Source organism: Mobula hypostoma, chromosome 2 (assembly GCF_963921235.1).
Source record: "Mobula hypostoma chromosome 2, sMobHyp1.1, whole genome shotgun sequence".
Lineage (NCBI taxonomy): Eukaryota > Metazoa > Chordata > Chondrichthyes > Myliobatiformes > Myliobatidae > Mobula > Mobula hypostoma.
In genome coordinates this window covers 91,871,761-91,886,205 of record NC_086098.1, presented here as the reverse complement: position 1 = coordinate 91,886,205, position 14,445 = coordinate 91,871,761, and the positions used below count along the sequence as shown (strand labels likewise).

General features: G+C 39.8%; 1 protein-coding gene across 1 annotated transcript in view; it reads left to right on the top strand.

Moving 5' to 3' along the window:
• LOC134357346 (protein eyes shut homolog) overlaps positions 1–14,445 on the top strand; it is a 352,502-nt gene that overhangs the window by 212,357 nt on the left and 125,700 nt on the right. The window contains exon 3 of the mRNA XM_063068797.1: positions 3,750–3,854. Coding sequence (XP_062924867.1) covers positions 3,750–3,854 — 105 coding nt within the window. The remainder of the gene's footprint in view (positions 1–3,749; positions 3,855–14,445) is intronic.

Genomic DNA, 14,445 nt, shown 5'->3' with positions numbered 1-14,445 from the left:
AATTCAACAGTTCTATGCATCTGCTGCTCAAGTATACAATTCTCGTCAGAACCCAGTCTGGCTGAGGTTCCCCACCATTAATTCTAATGGTCCCTCGGATCTTGCACCAGGTTAGACCCATCATAGAGTATTAGTCCCCAGTGAGTTCAAGGTCATTGTGAGACTTCAGTTAGTAAGCAGAGGAGAAGCTCTGTTTTAAAAATTTGGTTTCACATTTTTATTATTATAAATATTATGTTTTTAATATTTATTTCAAATTTAACAGACATTTAATATACCTGAATGTGAGTAACACTTCAGATCTATTATATTGCCTCTGTAGTTTTAAGAAATGTTCAGCCAGGTTTGTGACTTTAATTATTGTTAAAGTATCCTATGGTGTTTTCTGGGCATAACATTCTCAGTGTCCTGCCTCCAATCAGACTGGACCTCTGGAGTCCATCTTGCCTCAGGTCAGCAGAGTTGCCTCCTTGATTCTGTACCTGTCACTACAGGTGTGAGGAGCCCCAAGGTGGCCTTGTCCAACGGGATTACAAAGACGTGGTCCACAATAGAATTACATACCTTCTCTTTTGCTTTGATATTTCCCCCACCAAACCATAGTTGACTCCGAATTCATCATATTTTTCCCTTATATGTGTCTAATTTGGATATTTTTGTTCATTTTGATTGTGTCGAAGTAAAATGAATGCATAACGTGTAGAAGCATGAGTATATGTATAAATACATGCAAAGAGTCAGAAACAACTCTGAGCAGCATAAAGATAAACAATATAAATATGAGTGGTTTGTTGTTAATTGCTTTGTGCCCACCAGGCTGACTTTATAATATACCACCAGACCTTTATTTTTCCTGGTACTAAAACATGGAACTCCCTCCCATGTCGCACTTCTTTGTCCATAAGGACTGTAAGGGTATTGAAAGATGATTCACTGCCACCTGGCCTTATCCTATAAACCAATTATTAAAGTTAAAAATACACTTTATACAGACTGACCCTGGCTTACAAAGGCCCAACAGATGAACACACTTAGAAATGAATTTGTCGCTTAAATTTATTAAATTAAAAAAATAAGCGTATACCCTCATTCCTATGAATAACAAATCCTGTTTGCTTCTCTCTTCACTTTTAGTAATTGTTCTCTCTAATTAGTCTTATGTACTTTTCATGCTATCCATTACAGTATTATGAAGGTATAGTCCCAATATTTTTTCATGTATTTTTGTGTATTTTCCAACTTCTGGAGAAAATCAGTTTACGAATATCAGTTAAAATGGAAATCAGGGGCATTGAGGACAAAATCTCCCTTTGAGTTCAAAGTGGTTTAACTCTTCAAGTAACTTAAGAACGGAAAACATAGGTGAAAGAATAGTCAATATCCCCGGGGACTTGCTTAGTCATTCATCAAGATCATGTTTGCCCATCCACTCAGAGCCATTTCCCTACATCTACCTTGTATCCCACAATATCAAATAATCTATTGATCTCTGTTTCGATTAACTCCTAGACTGAACCAAAACAAGAGTAAAAATACTCCAAAGATTTTTCAAATAAATTTCTCATTTCAGTTGTAACTAGACTTTCAGTCACTTCAGCTAAAACTTCATCCTTGACAGTCCATTTCAGAATTCTCTGTTTCAGTCAGATAGCTTCTCATTATCCTAAACAGGACCAGTCTGCTCAATCTCTCTTCATATACACAAACCTGCCATTCCAGAAACTAGTCTGATGGGTTTTTGCTACATGTCCTCTATATCAAGTTCATCCTTTCTAAGGTAATTAAATCTATACTCAAGGTACAGCCTTACCCTATATACTGTATGTTTACAGTAAGTCATCTTTGCTTCTACATTCATAAAACCCTCTTGTAATAAGAGTCAAAATACCATTAGCCCTTGTCCTTAACTACTTTAATCACATGTTAGTTTTCAGAGCTCATGCTCAAGAACACCTCATTGAAAATTAAACTTCCCTAATATCTGACCATATTGGTTTAATGGTTGCTGTTTTCACCACTGGATTCTTAAAAGCTTGCACTCATTCCCCAGTCAAGCTTCAGGAGAACAGTATGGACCCATCATTTAACTGTTCTGAATTTCAAACAAAAAAATGGCATTTTTTTATATAGTAATTGACTAGTTGGATACAAATATTGACCATTTAGTAACCTTGTTGATATTCCAATCCTTATTTATATAATCAATCACTAATCACACTAAAAGAACACAGGTATTAATAACCAACAGAATCTCCAGGTGAAAGGCCAACAATATTGTTGAACTAGTAAAGTAATTGATCAATGTTAGGTGTCACCCTAGAATCCTTGGAGTGCATCCTTATCTTTTCTTGGTGTGCTAGATGGCTCTGGTCCACTGCTGTACAAAGTAGAGCTATGCTCTTCAAAAACCTCTATTAACTGGGCTGACTGCACACTATCTCAGAACCATTCTTGTCTGGACATTACCTTAACCCTTGCCTTGCTGCAGCTATCACAGTTCACCAATGTGATTGACCTCACATTCTTGCACACAATGTCATGTCTACCACGTTCTTGCTTGCCCTTGAAGCCTCCTTACATCCTCTTCTCCCTGACAATCCTACTTAGTTTTGTAAACTCGGAAATATGATATTTAGTTCCCTCAACCAGATTGCTGATTTGGATCCTGAGGCCCAAGCACCAATCCCCATGTGCACAAGACAAACATTCCTTTATTCCCACTCTTTGTTTTCCATCTGTTAACCTTTTCTTTTTCATGTCATGCCAATATATTACTCCCAAAATCTATGAGTTCTAACCTAGTTAAATAATCTCATCAACAGCCTTCTGAAAAGCCAAATATACCACATCCATTGGATTCCCCTGACACCAGTCACAACCTCAAAGAACTACAAGCAGAAGATAAATGTGAATTTCCTTTTGTAAGTTTGTGCTAACTCTTTGATCACTCCTATTATTCTTTTGCAAGTGCTCTGTGTTTATAATCTTCATTAAAAGATTCTTGCATTTTCCTATAAGTGACACTAATCTCACAGGTAAGTAGCTCACTGTTTTCTGTCCTGCTCCTTTCTTAAATAGTAGGGTCATGTTTACCACCCACCAGTCAAAAAGCATAAGTCTAGAATCTTGGAAGATAAAACAAATGCATCCACTTTCTCTAGCTTTCTCATTCAAATGTCCGGATGTTAGGTTATTGGCTTCCTGAGATTTATCAGCTTTGAATATTAACATTTTCTCAGTACTATGAACAAATAATAATTTCCTCCAGTTTCTCATTCTGTATGGACTTGTGTTTAACTGATGTTTCCGGCAGTTTTATTTTAGCTGTCTTTTTCCATGAAGATCGTCACAAAGTACTTGTTTACAAATTTGTACTTGTTGTCCAATTTGTCTGCAATGGACAAGCGTGTTTGTCTTCACTCACCTTTTTCTTTCTCTGTGTCCAAAGAAGGCTTTATAGTCCATTTTAATGCTTCTGGCCAGCTTATTCTCATATTGTAACTTACCTGTCACTAAAAGGTATCTAACAAGTTTAATAGCCTCCACAGATTTCCAGCACATTTGAAAGAGCAGACAGCATAAATGAGAGAGTGCATTGACTTGGAATGTATCTCACCTAATGGACAGACATTTCATGGACTTGTAAAGCTAGATTACAGTAATGCCACTCGAACCACAAAGCAGCATTAGCTGCCTGTTCCTGATCAACATGATTTATAGTTCCAATGTTTCATTTTCTTTCCTGCCAGACAAGAACTGCTCAACAGACATTGATGAATGTGCTTCTGATCCCTGCAAAAATGGAGCAACTTGCGTGGATATAGTTGGCGAGTACTTCTGCAGTTGTGCACAAGGTGAGCTATCACAGTGAAGCAACAAATCAAACAACAAATAACCTGTTAACTTGCTTTTGTGTATTTATGTATCATAGTTGTGAATGCAACTAGAGAGCCAATCCTGCTTTATCTTAAAATTTCAGCAGCCATCGGTAAGGTACCTTGTGCTCTGGCACCATTTCCGGATGTGTAGTACGTATCTCCATGCTGTTCTCCTTTTTTTTTTGAATTTATTGCATAAATCCCGAAGGAAATCTGTTACATATTAATAGGCCCATGCGCCCTGCAGAGTTCAGAGATAAAGCTTGCTTCTTTCTTTTCCTTGCTCTGAGGGGATTTTATTTTCATTAACACGCACACACACTATTTTCACTTCTATTGCAGTATTGGGAAGAATAGGGTAATAGAAAGGTTAGGCTTCTGTAATATTATTTATGGATCAAAGAAAGGTAAGGATCTGACATTAACGGTTTCTCTAACATTGGAAGGTAATGATGAGAATCTCAGCACATTTTTCAACGAACACCAGGAAGCAAATAAGAGCAGTGAAAAGCTTTTTTTTTTATTTTCAGCTACAGAGGTAAGGCAACTTACATGAGTAATCCATTTGTCAGATTGGATCAGTTTTTGCTTCTGAATTATTAACATCTTCCTTGCCTAGACAATTGCAACCATTTTTCATTTATCCACATGCATTTGTCAAGCATATATAATGAAGGAAACATGAGTTCTTGTGACATGACATACCAGTATTTACATTGAATTGACAAAATTGATTAATTCTAGACATTTTAAGATGCCATTGTGTGGCTTGACCATCATTAAGAGAGTTTAGAATGTCAGGTGCTCAACAAATACTTGTATATTAATCTATTTCTAGAATGAACTCAATATAAGATCACTCAAAATTAGACATTACCTCACAACAGGGATAGCACAGTGGTGTAGCAGTTAGAGCATTACTTTACAGTGCCAACTGAGATTCAATTCCCACCACTCTCCCTCAGGAGATGATACATTCTCCCCATGACCGCATGAGTTTCCTCCGGGTGCTCTGGTTTCCTCCCACATTCCAAAGATGTGCAATTACACTTAGGGTTAGTGAGTTGCGGGCATGCTTCGTTGGTGCCAGAAGTGTGGCAACTCTTGTAGGCTGCCTGGCACATTCCTCACTGATTTGATCTGATCCAAACAATGCACTACACTAGTGGTCACTAACCTTTTAAAGCCCAAGATCCCCTACCTCGACCTTAGTGAAAGGCAAGATCTACCTACTAAATCAGTCAGAGAAAAAACACCTCAGATTGTACTTCCAATTTGAGGCCTTTTATTTGGGCTAATTGTATTTGAATTACACAAAATACATTTATCAAACTTTCAAATTAATTCAAACAAGAAAACATTGTAACTAGCATATCAAGCAGGCCATAGCTATCTTTCTTTAAGAATATTACAATACTTCACACCTTTAATTCTAAGTTTCATTATTTGATTTTATTTCAACACAAAAAATAAATGAATAAAAATTGACTGTTGCACTCAGTGTGATGACTGGGGCTGAATACTTTCTGCCAGTTCCCTGAAATGTGGCTCATAACTGCAGACAGCCAGTCTGAGACAGTTTGTGAGGTGTCTGTCAGTAAGACAGCTCCTGTACTTAGATTTAACAAATTTCATCTGTGAAAATGCAGTTTCACATAGATAAGTTGACCCGAAGTAGGCACTGACTTTTAGTGCTATAAAACCAACACACACACCATGCATTGCTGGGGCCCCATCAGCAGTAATTGCCACCAGTTTATGAATGGGGACCTCATTTTCACGGACATATTTTTTAAACTCAATGTAAATATCCTCACCTCTCATTCTATCCTTTAATTGCAAAAGAGTGAGGAAGTCCTCCTTTGTTGTAAAATCCTAGAAAGCCATTCTGACAAATACAACAAGCTGAGCTGTTTGCATTACATCCAGGGATTTTTTTTTCTCTCTGTATTCCTTGGAGTCTAGAAGAATGAGGGGAGACCTCATAGAAACATTTCGAATGTTGAAAGGCATGGACAGAGTGGATGTGGCAAAGCTGTTTCCCATGATGGGGAAGTCTAGTACAAGAGGGCATGACTTAAGGATTGAAGGGTGCCTATTCAGAACAGAAATGCAAAGAAATTTTTTTTTGCCAGAGGGTGGTGAATCTATGGAATTTGTTGCCACGGGCAGCAGTGGAGGCCAAGTCATTGGGTGTATTTAAGGCAGAGATTGATAGGTATCTGAGTAGCCAGGGCATCAAAGGTTATGGTGAGAAGACAGGGCAGTGGGACTAAATGGGAGAATGGATTAGCTCATGATAAAATGGCGGAGCAGACTCGATGGGCCAAATGGCCAACTTCTGCTCCTTTGTCTTATGGTCTTATGGATTCATCGAACTGCAGTGAAAAATATTCACAGAATGACAAGTCGATCCACGAACTCTGACAGTGACTCTACCCTCCTTGTCACTGTTGCAGGGCCAAGCGGTATATTACGTATTGCGGTTGTGATGTCACTTTTGTTTTTAAAGTCATTAAAAACAGTCTGTGCGCTAATGGACATTGTTTCCTTGAATGAATTGCCATCTGTAAAAGGCTTCTTGTGTTTAGCCAAAAGGTGACTTACAAGAAATGATGCTTCAATAGCAGTCTTATTTAGAGCAGCATGTGTTGTGAAAAACGATTGCTGGGCCTTTAACCCAGATTTCAGATTCTCAACTTTCCTGGCGCACAAATTGTGCTCTTTGGGGGGTAGGTGTCTTTAAATTCCTGGTGGTTGGTGTTGTGGTGCCGCTCCAGATTCCCTCTTTTAGACAGTGCTTGTGTTTGGTGTCACAACATACATACACACTTGTCTTTCACCAAGGTAAATAGAAATTCCTCTTCCCATTCTGGATGGAATTTGTACGTTTTTGCCTTCTTTCATGGCGTCTGTGCCATTCTATAAGGATACCATGAGCAAGTTTCATATATTGATGTTTGCGATAGTCTGTACTCTTATCTAATCTGATTGGTCACTTTGATGCAGCACAAGCTACGCTGAAAATGCGGTGCATGGCGGGGGGAGCTACACATGCGCACTGGGCAGAAAGAACAGAACTAAAACCCCGCAACCCGGAAACAATCTCTCTTTACAAACAGCTTTCAGTAGTGGAAGTATTGCTGTATTACTACTATCCTAATTAGTATTACTTATTTTTATAATGCTCACTTTACAACAGTATTTGTGTATTTATTTTTGATTTTTTTTGGGATCTACTAGGAAAGTCTCAAAGATCGACTGGTCGATTGCGATCGACTGGTCGATTGCGATCGACGGGTTGGTGACCACTACACTACACTGTATGTTTTGGTGTATGTATGACAAATAAAGCTAATCTTCACTTTAAAAAAATAGGTGCTGTAAAGATGATTGACTTAAAACTAGGTTTGAATGTGGATGTCAGAGGAAGTCAGGAAGACAACCAAGAGATTTAGGGAGTGCAATGTAGACCTAAGCGTCGAGAGACAGCTGAAAGGACAGGTATGAATTATGACATAAAGATAATGGGAGATGTATATGGTTCAGGGAACCCAAAGATTTTCAGTGTTTTTGGCTATCCCTTCTCTGTCCAAATTTACAACTGATCTATATCATGCTGGATTCTTTGCCAGTTTTCGACACTACCCACAACTCCACCGATCTTATTATCATCTGCAAACCTACTAATCCACACATCTCCATTTTTCAACTTCTCTCATGAAAGTGATGCTAAGCCACTGCAGTCTTTCCGACGAAGATATCCAGTGGTGCTGTTTGTATCATGTTCCAGGATTTGCATATTGTGTATGTAGCGGTGTTTCTACAAGCCTGAATTTTTCTGCATAGAGTTTATTTCTGGTTAACAACTGACATTCCTAGTTTAGTGCACATAGAGTACGTTGCCTTGAGATTGGGAATTAGAGCAAATAGAAGAACATATGTCTATGCAGAATAATGGCTGAATTTATGTTTGAAGTCTTCATTTCCATATTGATTTCTTCAGAAGTAATCTACACTGTCAGAGCTACATTGTAGGGAAAGCAGACTTTGTGACCTTAATTGTGGAGCTAAATGAATCAGGAACATAGCATGTCACATAATTATCAAATGATCTCCTTTCCTCTTTATTCCAAACCATTTTTCCAGGCACTAACTCCAAGACTATATCTACCTTCTGATCCTAGTGATCTTCAGGTTAAATCACCAGTGTTTTACATCAAGTTTTCTTCACTCTCCTAAATTTTCAGTGACTTACTTCATATATGCACACTGCATTTAATGGCGAATTGCATGGAAATGATTTTTTTTGCTGAGCAGGTAGTTTATACAATCAGAAAATTAGCTTTCTCTATCTTTCAAGCTCTTCAACAACTTCTGGAATGTATCATCTTTATACACCACAGTCTGCCTGCTTCAAAGGCTTATTTCACAGAAAAGGCCTCATAATTTATCTTTCCTAAAATCCTTTTAAGAAGAGCCTATTTACAAAAAGAGTTTTAGTTGCTTACTTCAAAGATATTTCCATTTCATAGACCTACTGATCTCTCTGTTCATGGTTCCTTTACAGCTCACTTTGTTGACGACTTTTTCACCTAAACATCCTCTCTGTCTAATTGATTCCCTCACCTACAGTTATTACACCAATCATTGAAATTATACATTAACCATTCTTCTTCCAAGTTATTCCAGTCATTTATTTCTTTACCAAATCATCATACTATTTCTATCTTTATTATAGAGAGCCTTTACCTCTCTGATTAGTTTTAGCTTTACAGATGCATTTGATTAGTAATTCTTAACTTCCCATATGCCCAAGGGCAGGCAGATGTCTCTTTGCTGGTGAGATAATGGAGTTTTCTGCCACCATTATAATGAGGCCCAAAGCCCGGAGACAGGAGAGAGAATGGGGAAAACAAATTTGTTAAGCTTACCTATATGATATATTTTATATGGTGCCATCGTTTTAGTGGTTAGCACATCGTTTTACAGCGCCAGCATCCTGGTTAAATTTCTGCCGCTGCATGTAAGGAGTTAGTACATTCTTCATGTAACTGTGTGGGTTTCCTCTAGGTGCTCCGGTTTCCTCCCACATTCCAAAGGCATACAGGTTGGTAGGCTAATTGGTCCCATGGGTATAATTAGACAGTGCAGGCTCATTGGGCTGGAAGAGCCTGTTACTGTGCTGTATCTCCAAATAATGCTTTTTTTAATTATTCAAGGCTGTGACCTATAATTTCTTGAATGATTACTTAAAATATATTGTGTCCCATACTTGACTGGATAACATACAAGGTTCCTCGCAAAACATTAAGCCACGAAAAAAAAACAAGGTATAAACAATCGATGTTTTGGACAGAAATGAAGAGCCTCACCAAAAATATTGATTGTCTATTCCCCTCCATTGATGCTGCCTGACCTGAAGAGTTTCTCCAGTATCTTGCGTGTTGCTCTGTATTTCCAGCATCTGCGGAATCTCAACAGGTTGTTGGTTATAATATATTGGCATGAATGGAGGATAGACTAATAGGTTGGAAGCAGCAAGAGAGAAAAGGGGTCATTTTCTGAATGGAAAATTGTGACCACAGGAAGGCCATGGAGATTAGTGACGAGACCACAACTGCTTACTTGATGTAAGTAAGTGGATATAGAATTAACAAATTTGTGAATGAGACAAAAATAAGTGGAAGGGTAAGATGGAAACTAGAGGAAACCTGCAGGTGCTGGAAATACAAGCAACACACTGGAGGAACTCAGCAGGCCAAGGGTCACAGAAATCACAGAGGGGGAGCAGTGAAAGAGGGTTCCACTGAACTCCCATCAAAGGGTAGGCATCCCTGGAAGAGATTTTGTAGTGTAGCAATCCAATCAGAAACAAGAGAAAATCTGCAAATGTTTGAAATACAAGCAACACACTCCAAATGCTGGAGGAACTCAGCAGACCAAGAACTCAGAATCTTGTTGAAGGGGCTTGGCCCAAAATGTTGACTGTACACTTTTCCATAGATGCTGCCTGGCCTACTGTGTTCCTCCAGCATTTTGTGTGTGTTGCTGGGATGGTAGGTTCCATGGAGACTGTCACCTATTTACAAATTGGTCATGAATGGGCATAAGTGGAGTATAATGTGGGGGACAAGTTAGCCATTCAGAAAGAAGAACAAAAAAATATCTGATGGAGAATAGAGGTAACATGCAAAAGGAATTGAAAGATCCTTCTGCATAGAACACAGGGAGCTAGCACACACGTGGAAGCAAGTAAGAGAGAAGGCTAATGCAATATTGGCTCCTAATTCAATGGGGTAAGGCTATAAATATAGGAGAGTCTTACTGCAACTGTGCAAGTACCAATGAGATCACATCTAGAATATGGAGAACCTATCTTGGTCTCCTGACTTAGGGCAAGATGTTATTTCATTGGTGATGATTCAGAGAAGTCTCCAGGTGATACCAATATGGACATTTGTCCTAAATAGAAAGAAAATATTCTGGTTAGTAGTAGGTTAAATAGCCGAAAGAACTGATTTATAATTTGAGGCAAAAAAAAAATAAAGGAGTATGTGAGGAATCTTTTCTTATCTCCAGAGAGTGACCAAGTCTGAGATTCATTGCCTGAAGGAGTCATGAAGTCCAAGTCAACGAGAGCTTTCAAGTGGAGTTTGGTTCAGCAGCTGAGAAAAAATAATTTGCAGAGCCAGAGAACTGGAGCTGACAGACTCCCTCTGCAGGGAGTCATCATAGATAGGACCAACTGGATGAACTACCTTGTACTTTAATGATTTTGTTCTTTACAGCATGGTGAAGGAATGATTTTGCTGGAAAACAAAATGTTATATTACCATTACACATTAATAATTTATGCAGTGCCTCCAAATTCAGGGGATTAATACTCATTGAGTTGTGAATTGCTGGAGGATTTCCTATTTGCTTGGCACAAACAATATTTTACAATAATCATGCTGTTTATGAATTTGCTTGAGAACATGTAGGCTCAATTATTCCTTCAACAACATGGCAAGCTTAATAGTGCTTCTTTGCAATCCAGAAATTGAACATTCAAATTATGAGGACACCTTGTTATTAGAATTTCTAAAAAGTAAATTTCTTTTTCATTTCATATCATTGATTCATAGAAATGTACAGCACAGAACTAGGTCTTTAAATTTCACCATATAACCTATAACTATGAGGATTTTTTATTTATGTATAATTATTTATTTCTTATATCCTCTTTTTCTTTATAATTGTTAAATGCTGTTTTATTTTGTTGCATATCACACCAGCACACCGCAGCAAATTCCTAATACAAGTAAATGTATATGACAAATAATGTTGATCCTTGACTTTTGACCTATGATCCTTCATATATATAATATATCATGATTGTAGCAAATAGCAACAGAGGAACGGAAGGCAGTGTGGACAGGGCCAATGAACTTAACCTGTTCTTTAACAGATTTGACAGTGTGGCCCCTGCCCATCCCACACATGAGCCATCTGTTGTCGGCCCCCAGCCAACACATATTCCACTCTCTCCTCCTACCCTTCCTCACAGTCCCCCACCCTGCTCTCATGACTATACCCCTTCCCCACACAATACCACCACGGTGAGCTTCACAGCTCTACAGGTGAGAAGACAGCTGAAACGTCTCAACCCAAGCAAGGCTGCAGGACCGGATGGTGTCAGTACCAGGGTGCTCAAAGCCTGTGCCCCTCAGCTATGTGGAGTACTTTGCCATGTATTCAACCTGAGCCTGAGGCCCCGGAGGGTTCCTGTACTGTGGAAGATGTCCTGCCTCGTCCCTGTGCCGAAGATACCGTGCCCCAGCGGCCTCAATAACTACAGACCGGTGGCATTGACCTCCCACATCATGAAGACCCTGGAGAGACTTGTTCTGGAGCTGCTCCGACCTATGGTCAGGCCACACTTAGATCCCCTCCAGTTCACCTACCAGCCCCGACTAGGAGTTGAGGATGCCATCGTCTTCCTGCTGAACCGTGTCTATGCCCACCTGGACAAGCCAGCGAGCACTCTGAGGGTCATGTTTTTTGACTTCTCCAGTGCATTCAACACCATCCGCCCTGCTCTGCTGGGGGAGAAGCTGACAGCGATGCAGGTGGATGCTTCCCTGGTATCATGGACTCTTGATTACCTGACTGGCAGACCACAGTACGTGTGCTTGCAACACTGTGTGTCCGACAGAGTGATCAGCAGCACTGGGGCTCCACAGGGGACTGTCTTGTCTCCCTTTCTTTTCACCATTTACACCGCGGACTTCAACTACTGCACAGAGTCTTGTCATCTTCAGAAGTTTTCAGATGACTCTGCCATAGTTGGAATCATCAGCAAGGGAGATGAGGCTGAGTACAGGGCTACGGTAGGAAACTTTGTCACATGGTGTGAGCAGAATTATCTGCAGCTTAATCTGAAAAAGACTAAGGAGCTGGTGGTAGATCTGAGGAGATCTAAGGTACCGGTGACCCCTGTTTCCATCCAGGGGGTCAGTGTGGACATGGTGGAGGATTACAAATACCTGGGGATACAAATTGACAATAAACTGGACTGGTCAAAGGACACTGAGGCTGTCTACAAGAAGGGTCAGAGCCGTCTCTGTTTCCTGAGGAGACTGAGGTCCTTTAACATCTGTCGGACGATGCTGAGGATGTTCTACGAGTCTGTGGTGGCCAGTGCTATCATGTTTGCTGTTGTGTGCTGGGGCAGCAGGCTGAGGGTGGCAGACACCAACAGAATCAACAAACTCATTCGTAAGGCCAGTGATGTTGTGGGGATGGAACGGGACTCTCTCACGGTGGTGTCTGAAAAGAGGATGCTGTCTAAGTTGCATGCCATCTTGGTCAATGTCTCCCATCCACTAAATAATGTACTGGGTGGGCACAGGAGTACATTCAGCCAGAGACTCATTCCACTGAGATGCAGCACTGAGCGTCATAGGAAGTCATTCCTGCCTGTGGCTATGAAACTTTACAACTCCTCCCTTGGAGGGTCAGACATCCTGAGCCAATAGGCTGGTCCTGGACTTATATCATAATTTACTGGCATAATTTACATATTACTATTTAACTATTTATGGTTCTATTACTATTTATTATTTATGGAGCAACTGTAACGAAAACCAATTTCCCCTGGGATTAATAAAGTATGACTATGACTATGACTATGACTAAATAAGCAAGCATGAAGAAAAAGGATCTAGTGCTTTCCCAGCGTATATGACGAAGAAACTCTTCTTGGGCTTTCAGCCAGATACAGGTATCAATTATAACTGACGTTTTGATGACAAGCCCTGCCATCTTCATCAGTGGTATTTTTACCCCCTTAGTCCATCCCTCTTGATTGGTTAGAGTCCACTTCCAATCAGATTTCTGTTCTCCCACCTTGTTTACAATCAAATTCCAGATCTTACTTAGAGCGAGACCTTGGACTTTCTTAAAATTCTTTTCCTCTAGTTTTAACTCAATGGGTTCACTCATCAGGCAGTCCCAAAAGCCACTGGCACAGCACAATAGTTTTGTGCCATCAAAGTCAATCTCATGGCCATTGCTAATGCAATGTTCTGCTATCGCTGATTTCTCTGGGTAGCCCAAATGGATTCACTTCCTGTGCTTCTTGACGCCAGTTTCCACCATGCCTCCTATCTGGAGCAGCAAGGAGCACAGGATGTGGTGTTAGAAGTGGTAGAACACTGCATTCGCAATGGCCGTAAGATTGACTTTGATGGCATAAAACTACTGTGAACGTGCCAATGGCTTTTGGGACTGCCTGATTAAGGAAGCCATTGAAAGAACTGGAATTCAATTGTAAACAAGGTGGGGAAGCAAAAACCTGATTGGGTGAGGTCTAACCTGATTGGAGGGTCAGACTACGGGGATATAAATACCTCCGGACTAGACATGCCCAGGAATCAGCCCTGATGAAGATGGCAGAGTTTGTCAGTGAAACATTGATTATAATCAATATCTGTACACAGTTGGAAGCCCAAGAAGAGTTTATTCTTTATAAGCACCAAGAAATTTAAACCACAAGAAAAATAGTGATTTAGAGCCTAATCCAACAACTCCAATTGCTGTACTTATTCTCAATATTCTATTATCTCATCACCAGTTCTAACAGCATCAAGTGGTCTCAGCAGATCTTATATACTTGCATTAAAGCTCCTTTATTCAAGTTAGCTCATTATAAAGGACACTATATTCTTTACCCTCCATTTTGCTTGGGCTTCAAGTGACTTGTTCGGTGGTTTGAGTATCAACGTGAGACAAAAACATAAAAATCCCATAAAATCTATATATTTTTAAAATACAGCTGTAGCCCCCTGGTAAGCCTCAGGCTCGCTCAGCTCGCTTTCGTCTAGGGGGAGCAGCCTTCAGCCCCACCAAACTGGGTAATCAAGTTTGTGTAGATGCTGTGTGATGTACCCCACCATGCCAAATAACGGACAGTACACCATATGCGATTAAATGATTACACTTTATAACTCTTACTTTGACTATGTAGATAGTAAAGGAACAAAATAAGAACTGTTTAACGGTCTTAAAAAAAAGAAAAAGG